General features: G+C 47.0%; 5 protein-coding genes across 5 annotated transcripts; 4 read left to right on the forward strand and 1 right to left on the reverse strand.

Moving 5' to 3' along the window:
- Window positions 1–685: 685 nt before the first annotated feature.
- Window positions 686–4,047, forward strand: EDB91DRAFT_1080299 (uncharacterized protein; the record flags this gene model as incomplete). The annotated part of the gene is made up of 12 exons (XM_041315208.1): window positions 686–842; window positions 889–1,135; window positions 1,191–1,378; window positions 1,425–1,630; window positions 1,690–1,830; window positions 1,882–2,288; window positions 2,349–2,596; window positions 2,705–2,722; window positions 2,784–3,003; window positions 3,051–3,157; window positions 3,212–3,388; window positions 3,434–4,047. The coding sequence occupies 12 exons, from the start codon at window positions 686–688 to the stop codon at window positions 4,045–4,047; spliced, it is 2,730 nt and encodes a 909-aa protein (XP_041179325.1).
- Window positions 4,048–6,959: 2,912 nt separating this feature from the next.
- Window positions 6,960–7,853, forward strand: EDB91DRAFT_1017497 (uncharacterized protein; the record flags this gene model as incomplete). Its single annotated transcript, XM_041312509.1, has 4 exons — window positions 6,960–7,071; window positions 7,118–7,332; window positions 7,576–7,725; window positions 7,791–7,853. Coding segments are annotated over 4 exons (540 nt in total), but the record flags the coding sequence as incomplete, so codon positions are not given.
- A 5,903-nt stretch (window positions 7,854–13,756) lies between these two features.
- Window positions 13,757–14,700, forward strand: EDB91DRAFT_1120550 (uncharacterized protein). The gene is made up of 5 exons (XM_041318198.1): window positions 13,757–13,861; window positions 13,905–14,119; window positions 14,160–14,198; window positions 14,231–14,373; window positions 14,425–14,700. Exons 1-4 carry the CDS (start codon window positions 13,801–13,803, stop codon window positions 14,300–14,302), a joined length of 387 nt encoding a protein of 128 aa, XP_041179327.1. The 5' UTR covers window positions 13,757–13,800; the 3' UTR covers window positions 14,303–14,373; window positions 14,425–14,700.
- Window positions 14,596–16,835, reverse strand: EDB91DRAFT_1246228 (FAD binding domain-containing protein; the record flags this gene model as incomplete). Its single annotated transcript, XM_041322632.1, has 12 exons — window positions 14,596–15,294; window positions 15,348–15,374; window positions 15,426–15,450; window positions 15,504–15,513; window positions 15,566–15,621; window positions 15,680–15,856; window positions 15,908–15,942; window positions 15,996–16,102; window positions 16,157–16,358; window positions 16,413–16,571; window positions 16,632–16,751; window positions 16,806–16,835. The coding sequence occupies 12 exons, from the start codon at window positions 16,833–16,835 to the stop codon at window positions 14,596–14,598; spliced, it is 1,647 nt and encodes a 548-aa protein (XP_041179328.1).
- A 3,230-nt stretch (window positions 16,836–20,065) lies between these two features.
- On the forward strand, window positions 20,066–20,878 carry EDB91DRAFT_1049826 (uncharacterized protein; the record flags this gene model as incomplete). Its single annotated transcript, XM_041313489.1, has 1 exon — window positions 20,066–20,878. A coding segment is annotated over one exon (813 nt), but the record flags the coding sequence as incomplete, so codon positions are not given.
- Between the last annotated feature and the right edge of the window lie 293 nt (window positions 20,879–21,171).

Genomic DNA, 21,171 nt, shown 5'->3' on the forward strand with positions numbered 1-21,171 from the left:
TTTCCAACTGCTGCGATATTTTGCCGCCGACGAGCTCGACCGCGAAAAACTAGATGAATTTGTATCGATAGAAGGAACAACATGTCGATTTACCTCATTTTGGTTCCTTTTGTTGAAGACGTGCAGGGATGACAGTGTATAATTACTATCACACGTGACATACGCGATTTGGGACGAGTTTCGGTCAGCAAGGACACCAAGCACCTGAGTGTCACCATTAATCTTACTAATTAGTAATTGTATCACACGCCCCATCCTGTTACTAATTAGTAACAGATAGTATAATTCCCCTATACCAGCAATAATATTAGCAAACCAGCAGTCCCTTAGCAAAATCAAAGCGCGGCTTATTTAATGCGCTGCCTTACAGTGCCTTACTACCCAAATAGGTATGAGCGGAAATGTCCGGATAGCGGCACTGATTTCCCGACACTACGTTGCGCTTTCTCACGACTATGTTCTTAGCCGTGCTCGTTGTGCTCAACGTTGAGCTCCCACATGTCGCTCATTTTCTACTCGATTTTCACCAGACGTTCTCTATCCTATTTGTCTACGCTACTGGCATGGTATTACCTGCTCCACGACCTCTCAATATTACTGGATCGTCTAACTAATACTGTCCGACTTCCCATGACATATCCTCATGGTCTGTCCTTGTTCTCACACTCCCTTGGTCCCGACCACCATGTCCAACCGCAAACGCAAGTTGAATTCTACCTTTGGCACCATTCACGAAACGATCATCACAGATACTGGCACCTTAAGAACATCGAGAGCCAATCTCAGCAAAGTCCGTGCGGATAGACTCGCACTTGAACGTGAAAACTTGGGGAGTCACCGAGGTATGTAATCCGTCTTTCTTACATTTTGAATACTCACAACAGACAGAAGAGCTCAGTGCTGCCACGCGAGAAGTCCTGGCCGAGGCCGCCATCTATGCAAACAAGTACCCAGACGATGTCGGTGACTCGATTATGGACTTCGGTGGTGTTATTGGTGCAGGAGTGGCTATGGATGGTGACGTCGTTGATAGCGATGACTCAACAGAGGAGAACGAGGGTAGCGAGACACAATCTCTGGCCGCTGGCTATGACCGGCATGCAGTTAGTGCTGCAAGAATGCAAATATTCAATAGGTATGTTTACCCGCATCTGTATTTTCTTATTTTCTTACGAACTAATTCTTTGTAGCATTCAAGGTAGACGCCATCATCGACGTGCACCCCGCAGCCGCCTCATGCGCAATCGCGCAATGCATTCTGCATGGCAGGATCAAATGCTGTCACTCGCTCGGGCGTTTTTACTGTGGAAGGAGAATCCTTGTTTACTGTCCACTCAAGCCCCAACAACTTCATTTCACGTCACCATGGTTGATATTAGTGAGTTCCGCTCCACCATGTTGACCACTACTTAGTGTATCTACAGGCAATGTACTCGAAAAATCTGTCGACCAAGCCCCCAATGAACTCGCCAATGTATCACTCTTGAAGTCTGGCTACCTCGGCTGCTCTCCTCTTCAACCCACACTTGCAATATCTTTGGGTTGCCTCGAGCTCTACCACCAAATACACCGGAGAAAGCCATCATTCAGTGTACAGGGGATGGTGAAGGTACTGTGCTCTCTTCACAATGTAAGTCTCCGGCGTCTATGGTAATAATCACTGACTTCGAGTAGCGCACTTATTTTCAGTCCTTACGCGACCAGTTCGCTATCGCGTTCGACACGTATCTTGCCATTTTGCGCAAGGTGAGAACGCTCGTCGATCAAGCACTAGGTCAAGACACGCCACACTGGCGTATGCTTCATGCATGTCCAGCGTGCAACTACAAGGTACGTAGTTTAAAGTTGTTGCGAGTATACTTACCATGCTGTATATATCAGCAACCTGATGAGCCCCCTCTTTATCCTGCACGACTTGATGCCTTTGATGGCAACAACTCGCTGAAACGAGTCGATGGCTCTGGCCATGCTGACGAACGTTCTTTCCCATCTACGTATCTTATCCCCGCTGCTGAGGTGGATCTATTCAAAGACGATGTCCGCCTTCGCCCAGGGACCCAAATGACCACAGGCGACAACGTCCATCTCTCAAACATCCCAGGGACCCAAGCGACCACAGGGGATGAGGTCCTTCCATCAAACAATTCGACTTGTACCAAAAACTGGAGGGTCGCGAACACGACATCCGAAAACAGCACCAACGTCTTCGATCAGACCGGTGTCTTTGTTAGCGCATGTTGCCATGGTATTGTTCAAACTTTAGTTGAACTGCGACAAAGCGGTGAACTGTATGTACAAATTTTCATCTTTCATTTCACTCGCTCAAAGTATTATATGTATTTATGTAGTGCGAAATATGCCCTAGCAACAGCAAATAAACTGATTGACGTGTATGGAGCCTATGGTGTGACCGGATATGACATCAGGTGTTCTTTTTCCAAGACAATTGCTGCAAGTTCGGTTGCTGACAAAGTCAAGAAGGTCAACCATCGTTTCGTTGTCAATGCCTTTCATGGGCACGCTCACAACCGCCGTTGTCAACTCCAGTATCATACGCTTTATCAGAAAGGTCTGGGGATTGAAGATCTCGAGACTTGTGAGCGTGTCTTTGCAGGTTCAAATGCTGTTGCCCCACTTATATGGCACGCATCATATTTTCATTGGCTGCAATTTATCGACCTTCAATTTGATCAATGGGATCTAGATCGCTATCAAGAACTCAGTAGGTCGACTTCTCAAGTCTCGACTTCATAAAATGAATGAACTCATTATTTCTTATCTAGGTCAGTTTCTGTACAACAACTATAAACAGGCGCTTCGCATCATCAACGATCTCGCGCCCGTCGTCCAGGAGTTGAAACAACAGCTCGATCTTTCAGATGCTGATTTCGAGCAATGGAACATCGAAGAACTTCAATATCTGGAGGCTCTTGCTGCAGAACTGGAGTACAATCCAGAGAAGATCGCATACGTCGAGGCCTTGCAGTCGTTGGCCAAGGCTGAGTAGGTGCCTTGTATGTCCTAATAATTCATTTCTGATATATTTATAGAGCCGAATATGGTAGCATTACTTCCGTTCAATTTCTTTCATATGCGCCGGCCGATTTCACACAGAACTCAGGTCTACACAAAGGTCCACAAACTGCAACCAAAGCATGTGAAGCTGAACGCTGAGCCACCCACAGTAAGCTTGCTCTCGAAATGAATGCAGCGCTTGACTTAGAGCACCGGCTTGGTCTTACGGAGCACTGGACACCACGTGATCCTGAATATCAAGAAGCGCTCGAATATTTGAACAACAATCGGTTCGTACATGCAGTCCAGCGTCTCGAAGGACTTGTTGTACAAAGGCTGTTCAAACTTGCCAAGGCCAACTTGGCTAGTACAGGTATGTGTGTCGTCACTATACATTTCTATCTACTGATTATAATAGGTTATAAAATGCGCCAACAGATATCCAATGCAATAACTCGCCGTTTGAGTGTGATTCGCCATGCACTGGAACACTACAACCAACTCGCGTGTCTGCAATCCCCTCCACGAGACATTCTCAAGTTTAGCGAAGTTGCATCGTATGCATGGCTTGGCGAATTTGAGTTGCTCAAAAGCTCACGGCAGGAAATCTTAACCAAACCTTGGGCTTCAAAAGCCAAAAGAGAGGTGGCAGGCAAGTACTTCAAGATAATTCGTGCACACGAAGAAATTGAACGCCTCAACGTTGAGATCTCTTGTCTCCAACGATGGCTCGACGACGAGGACACTCACTTACTCACTACTGCGACATCGTTGGAAGCCAATCAACCTGCACTTGCCCACGAAATTCACCGCCTGCATGATAAGCGTGTGCACATGAACAATGTCCATCGTGCACGCCTCCAGGCAATATATGGAATACCAGGTTTTTGTGGTATTCGTGTGCTGGAGACCTCTAATGATGCAGATATGGGTGCAGTAATTGACGAGCTACAGAGTGCTGCGCCCATTGAAATAGATGAAGACAATATCTTGTGTGATGAAGCGGCTTGTTTAGAATCATGTATTACATAGCGCTGTCCAATATATTCATGTTCTATCTACCACTATTGGGATGGCTGCTTCCAAGCAACCAACGTAAACTCCATTGAAGCTAGAGCAACGGTGTGTGCAGAAGATACGTCGTGACGGAGCGAGCTTCTGTGTTGTTCAGCAGGTGTGCTTACGAGTTCGGGATGGCCGCTTCCAAGCAACCAACATAAACTCCATTAAAGCTAGAGCAACGGTGTGCGCAGAAGATACGTCATGACGGAGCGAGCTTCTGTGTCATTCGGCGGGTGTGCTTATGAGTTCGGGATGGCCGCTTCCAAGCAACCAACGTAAACTCCATGATTGAAGCTAGAGCAACGGTGTGCGCAGAAGATACGTCGTGACTCGGACGGAGCGAGCTTCTGTGTCATTCGGTGGGTGTGCTTATGAGTTTGTATTGGGACATGTGCGTGGATGTTGGAGTACGTAGTCCTGGGACCGGAATTGGGGCTGGTTGTGCATAAGCATAATCGCAGGTTCTCACAAGAGTGTAACTTGGGTCTCCAGCATCATACAAAGTACTGTGAAGCAACAAACTCACGTTATTATGCAATGATGATTTACTGTCAGAGTGGTCGTCAGAACAATGGTCCGTGTTCTGATGATGGTACAATGAAGAGAAGTGAATACCATGATATTGTTGTGCTGCCTGCAGTGTGTCATTCAAGCTGTGATGTCATGCATATGGGAAATTGATTTCGGGTAGCCTCAGTTTCGACAAATTACAAAATCAATGTTGCTCGAGACTCGTTGAACACGCTGAGCTGCGCAGCATGCAAGATATTGTGTGCAGAATTCAGCGTGGACAGCCTTATCAGCTCAAATCAAACACGTCCGAGGGCATCTGGCCGATTCTTAGTATTACTGGGTATCAGCCATGACCACATTCGCAGCATATTAAGTCCATCATTCATTCCTCTCGGAGCCTCTTAATTTTTTGCTTCATTCTCAAAACTCCATTGTCCTGCAGACTGACCATCTTCAAGACTTACCATCTTCAATACCGATGTTCAAGAACTCAATCGCAAGCTTCCAATGGCTTGATCTAGCCTGCAACAGTAACAAAAATGTGCGTTCTGCACTACTAGTATCTTGTTGCCAACTCTGATCAATTATTTTGGAAAACTGACTTGGATTTCAGACAACTAGTATTGCGGTGACACTGCAGGCGCAATTTGTTTTCGAGCCGCATGGGACCGCTCATCATCATAGGCCTGGACAGCCGAGAATACTGCCTGGCAATGGGCTAAACGAGCCCACTGTCCTCATCACCACTCGAAAAGTTGCTCCATTGGGGACCATGCAACAGCAGTTGGACCACGCCAATCTAGACCCAACAATAGACTTGCTGGAGGAGATTTTTGCGTCCTCGATTGCAGACAGGGTCCGTAAGACTGTTTTCAATTGTAGTTGGAAAAAGGCGCCTAGTACTTCAGGTGTGTCTCAAACTTTTGTGGCTCATGTCAAATTCTGATTGTTATTATTTTCAAGGTTTAACTCAAGACAACATCTTTCAGGATGGAAGTCGCACTTCACTGCCATTTCCTCCCCTTCCTGCAGCTATTCGGGAACCTGCTGCCACTCCGAGGTCCACTCGTGGAAATATATCAATGCTCACTACTCCAAGACGTGCAGCAATGCTAGCTGAAGTTTCGCAGCGTCCTGACTTCGAGACTTGGCTTCTCGCAAATCAACGCACTCACGGAACTCCGTCTCGAGCACCAAACCATTCTGCTAGTGGTCCTGGTTCTTGCCAGCAGCCCACACCCACTGTAGCACCCACCCGTCATCAACCTACAACTACTACTCGTCAGCGCACTATACCCTCCGCTCTTCAGCGCACTATACCCTCCACTGGTCAGCGCACTATACCCTCCACTGGTCAGCGCACTATACCCTCCACTGGTCAGCGCACTATACCCTCTGCTGGTCAGCGCACTATACCCTCTGCTGGTCAGCGCACTATACCCTCTGCTGGTCAGCGCACTATACCCTCCACTCGCCAGCGACCCACACCAGCACGACCAAATATCCCAGCTGCTTCAACCCCTACTACAACCCAGTCGCATGACCTGGACTCCATGTATGTGTCAGATTCGTCTGATTCTATATCTTCTGTGTTGTCTATGGTTAGTTTTTTTTCGCAACTTTCCAGGAGTTCTTTGCTAAATGAAATTCTTATTTGAAGCCTGATTCAATTATGGTTGTGCAGGACCTTGCTTCCGAACAAGACACAGAAGCCAGTGGTGGGCACCGTGAGCCCATGTGGGACCAGCCCAGCCTTCCATCGCCATTTTCTGTATATGATGATCTTCAGCGTCTAGGTGCCGAACAGCCGCACACGTCACCTCCCCCACCATATGACACCATCATAAATAACCAGCCAGTTGTCTACATACAAAATGTGAGTTTTTTTTACTCGATACTGGTCTGAGTGTCTCAGTTGTTTTATTCAGGGAATTATTGTGAGGATCAACCAAAGTCGTCAGTAGACATGTTGATAGCAGTGTGACGTCAGGGCCTAAAATTTGATGTGTGTAGTGAACTTTAATACCCGCTCCAACCTAGACTCGAGCTTTGTTTCCAAGTGAATATATATATATATATTGCAAAGTATAACTAGATGTTCCTTTAAATCTAAGTAAGGTTAAAAATTATCTGCAATTCCAACGGCACATTATCCATGGTTAACACATCAACATCAAAAGGCAAATGCGTCCACGCAAAGCTAACAGATACCCAAAAGGCTGCCCGCCGCACAAAAGTAGTCAAGCTCAGCAATGCCATTACAACAGCGCAAGATGCGTATCACGAGGAGGCCTGTGCTATTGCCAAAGACAACGGACGGTAAGATCACTTATTTTGTCAAAAAATCATAGTACTTACTCTTGAACAGAAGCTTGAAGTGGACACGAAGGCAGCTCTATATTAGCAGAGGTATCTTCAACAAATGCGGACCTAATCCCTGGAATGCGTTTGTCAAACAAAAACTGGATGAGGAGAACGAAGGTACTAACAAATAAAGTTTTCGGGCTGATACTGATACAAATCAAAGGACGTGCACCGGGAGATCGATTCAAGCTTCCTGCATTTATCAAAGCCCGCAGTTCAGAATTGACGTCGACCTATTTGCATTTGACATCAGCCGACAAGAATCACCTGCGGGAGAATATCAACACATATCGCCAGTCACATGTGAAGGTCACACGTGCAAACCCTAAGACACTACAAAAGGACGTGAATGCAACATTCAAAACAATGCAGATGGAGGTACTGGCACAAAATAATACATAGAAATGTGACTTACTTGTGGTTGAACAGTGGGCTAGCATCCAAGCGCGAACAGGCCTCGAGGGAATGTATATTGCAGTTCGCGGTGATGTCGAGCAATACCACGAACCCAAACTCTTTTATACAGCAAAGGTCGGGTCATTCATCAAGGACGTTCTCGGTATGGAACCAAAGCGCTTTGCACTCAAAGTCGAGTCCTGGGTAGTCGGAGACTTTGGTAAGCAAAAGGCATACAATAAACATGACATACTCAACTTTCATGTAGATAGTGGTGGCACAGTCAACCAACGACTGTCATTAACAAAGCTCATTAGCCTATGCCACCAGCTCATCCAGGACGGACTTGGTATGTTGAGCCATAATTCTTTCCAGGTACATTTCCTGAGATTAGTCATACAGATATCATTCTTCCCACTTTGAAGCACCCACCGAAAAAGAAGGTCCAAATGAATTACGATAATTATGAAGGCAAGATTGTAGAAACTTATGGCGTCGCATTGGAAAATTTTCTGGGCGCTGTTCAAAATCCTGGAAAGATTGGGCATTGTGAAGACTTGATCAAGTTGTATGACTTACTTTTCAAAGGAACATGCTCATGGACGAAGCTTACAAATGATGAGCTCGTGGAACACGTTGCCAAGAATAAACAACGCCAGGCACACGGTGAACAAATCTACAAGGCTCGTAAGCGCCAAGAAAAGGCCTCCATAGCAAAAAGCACAGAAATGGTGGAAGACACAGACGAGGATAACGCGAGTTCGTCAGAGAGTGGGGTAGATTCACCAGAGGCTTGATCAACATATTGTTTATATACATTTCCTGAAAGCTGCGGTATTCATGTGAAAACGATATTGCTGCCTGGATGACTAAGAAATTGTCTAGTTGATAAAAGGTGACTCACGAAATTCAACCGCGGCGCAGTGGTCATGCCCAATGACAAGGTTGAAGCAGTGAGTCTGGAAAGCCGCACAATCCGTATGAAGATGATATTGTCCTGCCTAGAGGAATAAGAAATTGACTAGTTGATGGAATGGGACTCATGAACTTCAACCGCGGCGCAGTAGTCATGCCCAATGACAAGGATGAAGGCAGTGGGTTGAGAAAGCCGCACAATCCGTATGAAGATGATGTTGTCTGGCCTAGACGAATGAGAAATTGTCTGGTTGATAAAAGGGGACTCACGAAATGCAACCGCGGCGCAGTGGTCATGCCCAATGACAAGGTTGAAGGCAGTGGGTCTGGAAAGCCGCACAATCCGTATGAAGATGATATTGTCCTGCCTAGATGAATAAGAAATTGTTTAGTTGATGGAAGGGGACTCACGAAATTCAACCACGGCGCAGTGGTCATGCCCAATGACGATGTTGAAGGCAGTGGGTCCAGAAGGCCGCATAATCCATATGAAGATGATATTGTATTGCCTAGACGAAGAAGAAATTGTCTAGTTGAAGAAAGGGGACTCACAAAATTCAACCACAGCACAGTGGTCATGCCCAATGACAAGGTTGAAGGCAGTGGGTCTGGGAAGCTGCACAATCCATATGAATATGATGCCGGTAGCATAGAAAAATAGAATAGAGAACGTCCGGTGAAAATCGAGTAGAAAATGAGCGACATGTGGGAGCTCAACGTCGAGCACAACGAGCACGGCTAAGAACATAGTCGTAAGAAAGCGCAACGTAGTGTCGGGAAATCAGTGCTGCTATCCGGACATTTCCGCTCATACCTATTTGGGTAGTAAGGCACTGTAAGGCAGCGCATTAAATAAGCCGCGCTTTGATTTTGCTAAGAGCCCGTTCAGCAACCAAAATTTGAATGAAATTTGCCAATGTGTGACAGTATGGTGGAGCGGCACCATAGAAGCCGATGACGGAGATTGAAAATACTCTCCCTCCGACCATGACCACTATCAGTCGATATCAAGTCGATCCTCAGCAGCGAAAGCGCATCTATGCGACTATCGCTGCTTTCATCATCTGCACTCAGTTTAAACTTCTAGAGATGGCGCAACCAGAAGACAAAGAACCAAAAGAGAAGGCCTATTGGACTGAAGAGGAGACCGATCGCTTCCTGGAGTATCTCATTACACAGAAATCCAAGATCGCAGGATCAAGCACCTTCAAAGATGCGACACTCCTTGCAGCTTCAAAAGATATTGCTTCACTATGGAAGCAGGGCCCTGTGAAGACAATGGAGCACTGCAAGAACAAATGGGCATCGGTATGTCACATCCATCTGAGTCTCACACCGCTCAGCCACCATCACTAACATATTATAGTTGAAACAGATATACAGCGCCATTGATAAATATCGCCGGTCTCGATCAGGATGTCACTGGGACAATGAGAACGGTGCCAATATTCAGGGGGAAGCCGCAGAAAGCATGTGGGACAAGTATATCAACGCCAGTAACAGCAATAAGGTATGTATTGAACTACACTTTGGTCTCCGGTCTGGTGCTCACCTTCTGCTTAAGACCATGAAGTCATTCAAAAATAGCGGATGGAGACATTATGCTGCCATGCAAGACCTTCTACCAGGCGGTAGTGGCGCACAAGGGACGGCCGCCTATAACCCGGCTTCATTAGCCACACAGGTACCAGTGGCTGCCAAGATGAGCATGGCTGCCCCCCCAGGCACGTATGGTGATGTCGGCAACATGGCTGGCAATAGCACGGGGGGTGTCAATGACTTTAGATGGGATGAGAACGCGTCTGCCCTTCCACCTGTAGCTGGAAGTTCATTCATCATCCCCCCTGCCCCCACTTCTTCCTCTAGCACAGGAAAACGTTCTCATTCCGACATGATTCTCTCGCATTCGGCACCCCCTTCCACCATCGAAACTTCGGTGGCATCATCTTCAAAAAAGCCGCGGCGGTCAGCGGCACCCAGCAGCATCTCACGTGGCGCTTCTAGTTCGCATGCAGGCACAAGCAAGAAGGCTGCCAAGGAGGCTGCCAGCACCGCTGCGTTCATGAACCTCCAGGGCTCCATAAACCGTCTCACAGACAGTCTCACAATGACGCTGACCACCACTACTGATGAGACTCGGGTGTCGGACGAAAGAACGAGGGCCCTCGTCATGATGCAAAATGAACCGGGTTTATCAGAAGATGACGCACTTGTCCTCATGAACCTATTCATGAGGAGCCCGACAATATGTAGTTCTTACTTGGTCATCCAGCCTGAGAGGCGTCTGGGGTTCTTGCAATCTATGATCCGGCAGGCAAACAGGCAGGATTTGGGGCTGTTGTAATGTTGCCATCATCACGAATCATCTTCGCATCACTTGTTTTTGTGTTGCTCATTTGTATCGCTTATCTTCTCACGTCCATAGCTTCCATTGATTGTTATGTACTAGTAGAAGTTTGCTACGAATCTATGCATCATTCTCATCATCGCTCCCATAGTACTCATCTAAGTCTTCCTCGTCCTCCAAGTCTTCGTCAATATCTAAGAAGTGATATACATCTAACAAGTCTCGCTCGCGTAAAATACTCTGATAGTCGTCCCACATCTGCGTCGCCAAGCGATCTCGAAATACACTTGCGCTTATGTCGTCATTGTCGCTGTCGTTCGGAGTGTGATCATCGACGTTGTGAAGTTGTCCGAGTCCTTGATGGGCAGGGTTGTCATTGAAGACAGCTCTCTGTGGCAGAGGCACTTCATCTGGGTCATGAGCGCGGATGTAATTATGAATAGCGCAAAGCGCTGTGGGAATGCGGGCTTGAATATCGATTTTGTACTCAGGGGATATTAGAAGGATCCGAAAGTGTCGCTTCACGACACCGAAAATGCGTTCGACCACATTACGTGCAGATGCGTGACGAAGGTTGAATAATTCTTCCTTGTTTTCAGGTCTAAAAACAAAATGGTATTGAGTGAGCCGAACAAAGAAAAAATGAGCTAGAAGCTTACCTGACGCTGGCGCGACCCCACTCGGCCAGATGATAGCGAACACCACGGTAAGGAACTAATAGCTCCCGGCATGATGGGAACCCAAGGTCAGCAAGAAGATATTTCCCCCGGGGGATATTTAAGCCATCGTTGTGCGCTATCTCCCAAAGTCGCGCATCTGTAACAGACCCCTCCCACCCAGTCAAAGCAAACGTAAAATTGAGGTCGAAGTCGCATATGAAGAGACAGTTCTGAGAGACAAAGCCTTTTCGGTTATAGTAAAGGTGGCGGGTGGATGAGGGGGGAAATGCGTGAATGTGACTTCCATCGATTGCTCCGATAGCATCGCGGAAGTATGGCCAACGTTTCGGGTTGTCGCGAATTGTGCGTGAGATGGGTGCGTTTTCAGCAGGAAGGTGTACATGCGTAGCGTAGAAAGGGTTGGATGCAAAAATGTCTAGCATTTTGCGGAAATACCTACAAAAGAGTTGAGTTAGTAGTATCAGGTGTGAAATATACTAGTAGATCATACAACGTACCGAGAAATTGTAGCGTTTGATCGCTGAAATCGTTCCGCGACGTGTCTGACAGTCAATCCTGTCACACACGTGTATAGAAAAATGGCCAGTTGCTCCTCTAGCGAGACGTATCGTGAATCCGTATGGCCAAGGCCTCGAAGGTCATTGATCAAACTCTCAAAGACGTGGGCATTTACGCCAAGTTCGCAGCGAATGCGCTCTGGGTGGCCAACAATCAGCTCTATCACCCACTCTTCCCCTGTCAGCGCGGAGGTGTGATAGGGCTCAGGCTCGTCCGGGATTTGTTGCAGGAAGACTTGTGTTATGGCGGCAAGCAGTATATTGACGAGAAGAGCGATGTAACGAAGCATGCGTTCGCAGACTGCAGCTCGCGCCTGGCGACTCTGATCTGCTTGTCGAGCTCCTGGCAGCAGCTGAGCAGTAATGAGAGGTCCCTGTGGAATAAGACTGTTAGCAAGTATTGGGTCAGCAAACAGCGGCTGCATAGTGAGTACTGGATCCATGTTATACTGTGATAACATATCAATAACGATCAATCTTACCGATTGGTTTCTGACTCCGCTTACATCTCAGACACTTCCAATACTTTGGGTTGGCAAATTTCGTTCAAATTTCGGTTGCTGAACGGGCTCTAAGGGACTGCTGGTTTGCTAATATTATTGCTGGTATAGGGGAATTATACTATCTGTTACTAATTAGTAACAGGATGGGGCGTGTGATACAATTACTAATTAGTAAGATTAATGGTGACACTCAGGTGCACCAAGAGAGTATGTCTTTGACCTTTGCCCCACTAATCCCAATACCTGCTTCGATCTCTTGCTGGTTCCCAATGGCTCCCACCGGCTCACCACACCTCCTGTCAACACCTCCTGTCTCCAGATGCCTCTCACCATCTCTCGCTGCCTGCCACCCTCGCTTAACTTCCTGGATTCTGTCTGCCTTTCTCCCAGTAGCGCTTCTGGGTGAGGAACCAGGTCGTGTATGTATGTTGGCCACCGTCTGAGCCGTCCGGGCAATGTTATGGTTGGATTTATGAAATTTTCGGTTCGGTTCACGGTTCTCTCCCAGCCTCCTCTGAACCGGACCGCGGCAGCACTATGGACCGTAATTAATTAATCTAAGACAGAAAGTGGAAGTGCAGTCCCTCGAAACACGTGATGGCAGCTCGTCGTAGATCATGGAGCAGCATGAACGCACGGTACACCCACCTCTCCAGCAGCAAGAAACTCACAAACCCTCCATCCAAGTCCGCGTCGACCATGTCAACATTATCGACCTCCAGCAAAATGTTTCAGCTCATTCCAAGCACCAGGCCGCTTCGAGTCTCTAAAGATCATGGGGGCACCATAAGTTCTGTAGCTGTTTTTCCCGATAAACAGCGAATGATCACAGGTTCGTACGACAGGACACTCGGTCTGCGGGACTTGAAGACCGGGGCAGTATTGAAGAAGATGGAAGGGCATCGCACTGGGGTGTTAACATTGGCGATAACACAAGATGAGCGATTGATAGCAAGTGGTGCGGGAGGGGGGGGGGTCATCGCCCGGCACGGGCGAACATCTTGCCATCGCGACAGACCTCAATATTGAAATTTATAATTTAAGCACGAGGGAACATATGAGTGACGAAAATACAAAGGCCAGTTGCATTGTCTGGTCCAACGGTAAGTGTGATGTCCTTAATGTCATGCGAGCTCACTCTCATTTTGCTCAGCTCCCAATCGAGGATACAGCGGACTATATATTGCCAATGGAGATGCTGCCTTCGCTGCGAGCGATTACGACAGGGTTATTAAGGCATACTCAGTGGCAATTAACCTCAATTCTGCCAGTGATACCATATTTGCAAACCGCAGTAAGGCCGGGTCAGAAGAAATACTGTGAGAGGATGCGCTTCTTGATGCGCAAAAGGTGCGATGACACTTACCATTGTTTTGGCAATCCTCATTTCGGCAACGCATAGGTCACCGAACTCGACCCTTCGTCTCATGTTGGATACGAACTGAAGCATGCAGCACTTCATGGCGCAAAACGCTACGATGAAGCTATCGAGGCCCTCCAAACGATGCTGTCAAAATTGATTGGACAGTGCTTCTAACATGAAAATACGAAGTGAGCAGTAAGCAACCCATGTTGTCAAGATGCTCAACTTTTTCTTCGGAGCTGCGCAAGCAATATGTCAGCCCCTCCGAAGCAGAACATGCCATTCGAAAGGTCATCGATGTTCAACTCGACATCGCCCCGCTTCGTCTACTTAACGCCACAACCGGACTCCTATGTGACCGAGAAGCGCAGATAAGTATCTTCAAAAAGAGCACAGAGTACAATGTGCTTCTCTTGTTAATCATGAAGCATGCGGACCTCCAAGCGGAGCCCATCGAAGAAGCAGTTGCGACATACTTTCGTTGTGTCACACTTTCGCATAGGTGGGAAGGGAAGGAGCCGTTGTTGCATGACATCAAGAACAAGGTCGTCTACGAGTTGCAGGCAGCTGGCCAGGGGATGTCGTGAAGTTGCAATCATTATGCAACTTGGTTCGTAGCAAGACGGAGTATCACTGGGCAAGCAGCGACTACGAATTCGTGCGTTGTCTTTTAAGACTTTTGCCAAACAACTTCATTCAAGCTCCAAAGCTGTAGCCATATAACGTAGCAGTACGATACAATACCACTCTAAAGAGCTTTCCGTGCTCAGCGTGGACGACAGAACGAACCCACTTGCCCGCCTTGCCTTTGTCAAATCGCCTATATATATATGTATGAGTTGTGAATGTAAAAGTCGTAAGTAAGTAAAAAATGAATAGACTACGACAGGTCCAAAAATATTTTCGAGAAATACTTCTTCACGCCTTCTGCACCATGAACGATTGCCCCAATCACCCCGTCCGGCCGTATCACAAACACTTTCGTCTGGTTAACTTCGACAAGATAAGCCGAATAAGCATAACCCTCCTGATCAACAAGAACGACATCATCGCAAGGAGATGCGACGGGCGCCGCTGGTGCCGATGACGGCAAAACGACAGCCTTGCGCACAACACTTTTGTTGCATGCCTCCAGCGCGCCCAAAATCGGGATAGCGTCTGCGAGACTCGGCGCGAACACAAGTACCGTGTGATACCAAGGTCTGTAGAGGCAAAAAAGCGTCTTCATGTCAGATTCTCCACGTCCCACCTGGAGCACGTTGGGTGCATCAGGGGCCCTGTCCCCAGCCTCCAGATGCCCCTCGTCAAACACCCCGTATGCGTTGATAGGCTTCCCTTCGACTGGAGTCACAAATTCATCGAGAACGATGCTGCTGAACCGACAGTTGATACCGAGCATGAAAAGCTTGGGGCTGCGTTTGATCGTTAAGTCTCCTGTCACTATTGCCTGGTCGAGCATCGAGGTCGTAATCTCGAGCATCTCGGAGATGACAGGCAGACGCTCGGCGCTGTATGTCTCGAGAAGAGACTTATCGGCAAGTCCTTTTTCGACAAGCGCAAGTTTCCATCCTAGATTGAACTGATGTGGCGTCAACTATCTTGTACATGCTGCATTTAATTTACTATACTCACGGCATCTTGTACACCTGAATTCAGTCCCTGTTCATAGAGAAATGAGCAAGCATCGGCATTTGATCAGAACAACCATACCTGACCACCGCTAGGACTGTGAACACTGAATACACGTCAGCAAATGTTTGGCCAAAGGGCACTCAAATATATACATACTGTGCAGCATCTATGCGACTTCCGTCAGCACAGGTACACACACCTAGAATAGAATCACATACCACCCACAATGAACACTCGACCCTCGCTAAACTTATTCACCATACGGATATTAGCCCTACATACAACAAATTGATGAACGTGCGTCGACAGATACTAAAAAGACAAGAACGCACCGGAACTCGCTCACCCAAACCAGCTTGTTGAACGTAATCTCAGTAGGGACGAACGACGCGATAGCCTCGAAGATAAGCTCCTCGCTCTTCATGATCTTCGTCAACTCTAGTTCGCGATCGGAGATGAAGAATTTCCAGCCATCCTCGCCGATTTCGTCCGTTGGACGCAATGAGAGCCTGCGGATCATGAAGACATTTTCAAGCGTCAAGAATAAAAATTGCACATACGATCGTTCACCAAAGTTTCCAAATACGTGAAAATGCTTCAATACTGGATCAGGACACTTTCCATCGAATAAGTAGAAAATGGAATCACCATTCTATCAAGACCGACTCCCTTTAAACGAATATCTCCAGTGACAACAAAGAAGTCATCTCTAGTCTCGCCTAAAAATGTGAGCCCAAGCTGTTTGCGCACGACGCCTACAAAACCTTCAGTCTCCTTCATCCCCGTGCATTCGACTGCATCTCACTCACTTTTAGCACCATCGGCGCCGATCATCCATTTGGTATCGAAAGTCTCTAATATGCCGTTCTTTTCCAGAACAGCTGTGACGCCCTCCTCGGACTGCTTGAACGAGCGCAGTTCGGAGCCCATCTCGACAGAACAAGAGAGCTTCTCTAGGTGGCGTCGCAGAACCACATCTAGGAGCTGTTGCCCTATCATCTTTGGGATGTGCTAGAAACCAAAATATTTAGCATGAAGTCTTGAGCAGACAACGGCGGTACACACGAATGGTACCGTTGGTGTAGGTTCCATATGAGGTGCCAACGAAGAGTGTTTCAGAGGTTCTAACGTCCCGGGCTTGTATAAACGAAGGACAGGGATTGGTTTCCCTAGATTGTTAACTTCCGGGACATTCAGGAAGTTGAAGAGCTCGAGGGAGCGTGGCTAGATTGTGCATTCAATGAGATCACAGGGTATCCGAGAGTGGGTGTATGTCAAACAAACCCATATTCCAGGACCACGCTGTCCGATGCGAGGGTTGGGGTCCTTATCGATGATGCGAACTGGTATACCATTTTGGAGGAGAGTCAACGCTGCTACCAGACCCGCTGGTCCAGCGCCTACCTAAGAACGAGGAATTCAGCTGAGGCCCTGACTTGCAATGGGCAAGTCACTTACGATTAGCACAGGATGGTCGGTGTAGCTCATGTGTAAAACAACGACGAGTCCAGACGTCTTTGGATCAGCTTATAAGGAAATCGGGTCGTCATAACACAGGGGCAAAGCCGATCAAAGCGCGCCATGTGCTGTTATCGTTGAAACACGCAGTGTCGTCACTAACCCGTTAAAAGAGTGGTAAACACGCAGTGTTGTCACCAACTCGTTAAAAGAGTTATAACTCTTTTAACGGGTTAGTGACGACACTGCGTGTTTCAACTAGTGATGTTCCGGCCCTGCTTGGGCTCAAAGCCCCGGCTTAGGCTCGGCCTGGAGGGGCTTAGGCTCGCCAGAATTCAAGCCTGAGCCGTGAGCTCAAGCCAGTCCAAAGCCGGGGGTGATGTTCCGGCCCTGCTTGGGCTCAAAGCCCCCCGGCTTAGGCTCGCCAGAATTCAAGCCTGAGCCGTGAGCCCAAGCAAGCCCAAAGCCGGGGCTTGGGCCCAAGCAAGCTGCGGTCCGTGCGCTGAATTTTCTGCGATGTGAACAAGTGAGCATGGAGATACAAGCAAGTAGTTACATACATAGACATATAAAATGCACCTATATGCCGCGAACAATGCAGGCACGCACAAATGAGCGGCGGTGTGTGGAAACAAGTAAATATCATCAATCAAAAAATCGAATCTATTGCGCAACTTGAAGACGCCGGATACAAACGAGCACAGCCTGAGACACGTAAAGACAAGCGTAGATGTGCACAAGCACGCGAAGTGGTCGCAACGAAGTGCCAAAAAGTAAATGTATACAGTGTACTACCGGTACCTTTCACATCAGGAAAACGTCGAATCCCTTTTCGGCCCTTAATCTCCTTGGGCAACTCAGTAAGGCGGATACTATCACTCCTGGGAATCTGCAACTGGCATGTAATATGCAAAATGTTCAAAACACCTCAATGCGCTGCTTGAATCACCTTGAAAAAATTCATGTGTATGTAGGCTACTTAGAGATGATGTATTGTCCAAGTAGAATAAAATTTTCTTGAGTGTTGCAGCTGCGAGAGACAGAATAGTGGTGATTTGCAACCTTGTATAATCACAAATGATCCAGATCCCATAGATCCTAGAGAGATATTCAAAAAGTTACACCCGGAGCATATCAAACACCTCATCAGGGTGTCAGAACACAATTTCGATAGAGGCCATTCTCTTGTTTTAAGATGCTATAGACACAGGATTGACGACATGTATGAAAGTGTGACAGCAGATAGGAGAGTGTGTAAGAAATTCAATCTCCTCCAAGTGAAAGCCGCTACTGTGCCGATGTGTGACACGACGTGACCATGTTTTGCAGAATACCAGTCAGACCCTGAATTTTCTCGGCCTTCATCCGACACTCCACCACAAAATCCTTAAAATCAGAAAAAATCAGATTCATATAGAGCAGCTACGAATCTATAATGGTGCAAATCTGTAGAAGAAAATATAATGTGGTTGAGGAGTTACAAAAGATTTATTGAAAATGTTGCAGAACCCCAGGAGTGATAGTAAGCATGTTTAAGGATGCCCAAGGCATTATTCTGGCTCGCAGGCCAAGATTATGGACCTTGGATGCGGTTTCACTACTGGCAGAGGATGCCGTCAAGGAAGTGGAGGAGCGACCACTGCCAGCGGAAGGTAGACACATCAGGAAACAACCAATATCGTCGTAGGCACAGTGACAGTTATGTAGGCACCGTAGCGCTATGTAGGCATCCTTTAGGCTACATATAGGTATATAGCGCTATATAGCTTGTATTCTAAGTAAAGTGCGAGGCACGAGTACGTGCCTAGAATGAGGTCTATGCCTGATCCGAATAAGTGACATGCCACCTGATGCTGTGGTACTCATGCATGATATTACTGTTACTGTAGTCTAGACCTCATGCATGTTCTACTGCTATCCTAGTCCACAATTCATGCATGATGACCATGCTAAGCATCCTCATGCACCACCGCATTTTTTTGACTGTGGGAACTTTGTCACTACATCCAAAACATATCCATTTCTGGTCATCTCCTGGATCTCCACATTTCCCACACTCCTCCCCAGCATATTCCTGCCCACCACCATACCATATCCACCTATCTACTGTAGATAAGTATTAGTATAGGCTATGTACATATAATAGGTCAGAATAGAACGCTTTTTTGTCTGTTTTTGTACCAATACAAGCTCCAGAGACCTGTACATATAATACAGGAAAAACATATCAAAAACACATCCGCATTTTTGTCCCTTCAATTATATAATGTATTAGCACACTAATTATATGCTTTTTAGTATATATGAGTCTATTCTACCGCTTGTTTGACCCTCTAAAGGTCCCTACACCACTAGATGTAGCATGCACACAAAAAATATCAAATAGCTTCGCATTTTTTCATTTGATATTTTTTGTGTGCATGCTACATCTAGTGGTGTAGGGACCTTTAGAGGGTCAAACAAGCGGTAGCATAGACTCATATATACTAAAAAGCATATAATTAGTGTGCTAATACATTATATAATTGAAGGGACAAAAATGCGGATGTGTTTTTGATATGTTTTTCCTGTATTATATGTACAGGTCTCTGGAGCTTGTATTGGTACAAAAACAGACAAAAAAGCGTTCTATTCTGACCTATTATATGTACATAGCCTATACTAATACTTATCTACAGTAGATAGGTGGATATGGTATGGTGGTGGGCAGGAATATGCTGGGGAGGAGTGTGGGAAATGTGGAGATCCAGGAGATGACCAGAAATGGATATGTTTTGGATGTAGTGACAAAGTTCCCACAGTCAAAAAAATGCGGTGGTGCATATATATGGCATCTAACCCTGTCAGATTAGATTTAGGAAGTGCTGAGAAGCTACTTCAGATTTGCACTTCATGCCATGCATGGTAGCATGCATGTTCTATCTGTGATCATACTGAGGCTCACTACAGTAAAAACATGCATGGCTACATTACTACAACCCTAGTTATATCATACATGAATAGGACAGTATAGCCTGGACATGCACTGCTCCTTTCTTCCTCGCTATCACTGCCTGTCATCATTTTCTGGTCCTTGTGGCTAAAATTCTTTGCTGCACAACTACCAGTCTGCTCAATCAAAAGATCCTTCGATCCCAGGTCTGTCCATTATGAACCGTCTTATTTCTGACCCCAGCACAGAAATTTGCCTGGACTTCACGTCCAACTTCTACCAAATGAGCTGAGCACCGCTCGTAGCTTTAAATAACACTGAGGAACAAGCTGCCGCACTCTTGCAGGCAGTCTGGACCGCAACCAATACTGCACAGCGAACACAATGGCAGAACCAAATTGCAGCAGATCAGATTGCTGCAGCGGAGCAACAACACCACGCTGATGACGAAGCACAACAGCAACTTCAAGTGCGACGACTCGAAGAAGCTGCGGTTGAAGAGGAAGAGAAAAAGAGGAACCGTCTTAAACACATACCCATCCCCAAACGTCCCCGACCTTCACGTGCCAATGAGAACATTCTAGTTTCAGACTTTGCCCTATGCAAACTTGAGAAGGGCCATCATGTGGAAATCTACTATTGGACCAACAAGGGTCTATCAGATGCATGTCTGCATTATTGCACTATGGACAACGAGGGGATGGTACCCACCACTGGGCCAGATGGCGCTACTGCGTGGATGCCAGCCAACACCACGCGACCCTCCATGGCAGTCATTCCCGACCACAGCTTGAGCCCTCTGGAATTTGCACAAGCCATCCCCCGACTCGTTGTTTCCTTGATGGAACATGGCTGGGATGAAGAATGGGTACATATGCTGGCTGCGTTTTGGGGCGCTCTCATGTTGCACCGGTACTGGAGTTCAGACGATCCTCTCAATCAGCGAGCTCTACTGATGTATCAGGAGGAGCAGCGTCGAGCATGGCACCAAGCCATTCCGATGGCAGGAGGAGCTTGGGATATTTCAATCCTCGATGAGACTGAGATCAATCGCACATTGGATCGCATTTATCGGGAGGATCACCGGTGCTGTGACAATGATTATGACTACCAGGTCTGTTATTCCATCACATTCAACTAACTAGCTTACTGATTTTGTTTCGCTCTTCTCTCGCTCTGCCTTTGAACATCAATCTTTGACTCTCTCATTCATGCCTTTGCCTTCTGTGGCCTACCTGGGCAATCTTGCGTTATTTGTGGTGTGATGCATTTAATCAGCGTTTACAAGGACTGCATTTTACAAACGTCCCTGGGGACACTGCGTCGGTACCGCATTCACGATGTGCGGGTCATTCACCTGCTCCCTCACATTTGCAGAATTTGAACAGGCAGAGACGTTCTGTGTCTCCTAGTGCGAATACCAGGCCTCAACCT

The sequence above is a fragment of the Suillus paluster genome (genome assembly GCF_016628075.1).
Source record: "Suillus paluster strain FC165 chromosome Unknown EDB91scaffold_14, whole genome shotgun sequence".
NCBI classification, from domain to species: domain Eukaryota; kingdom Fungi; phylum Basidiomycota; class Agaricomycetes; order Boletales; family Suillaceae; genus Suillus; species Suillus paluster.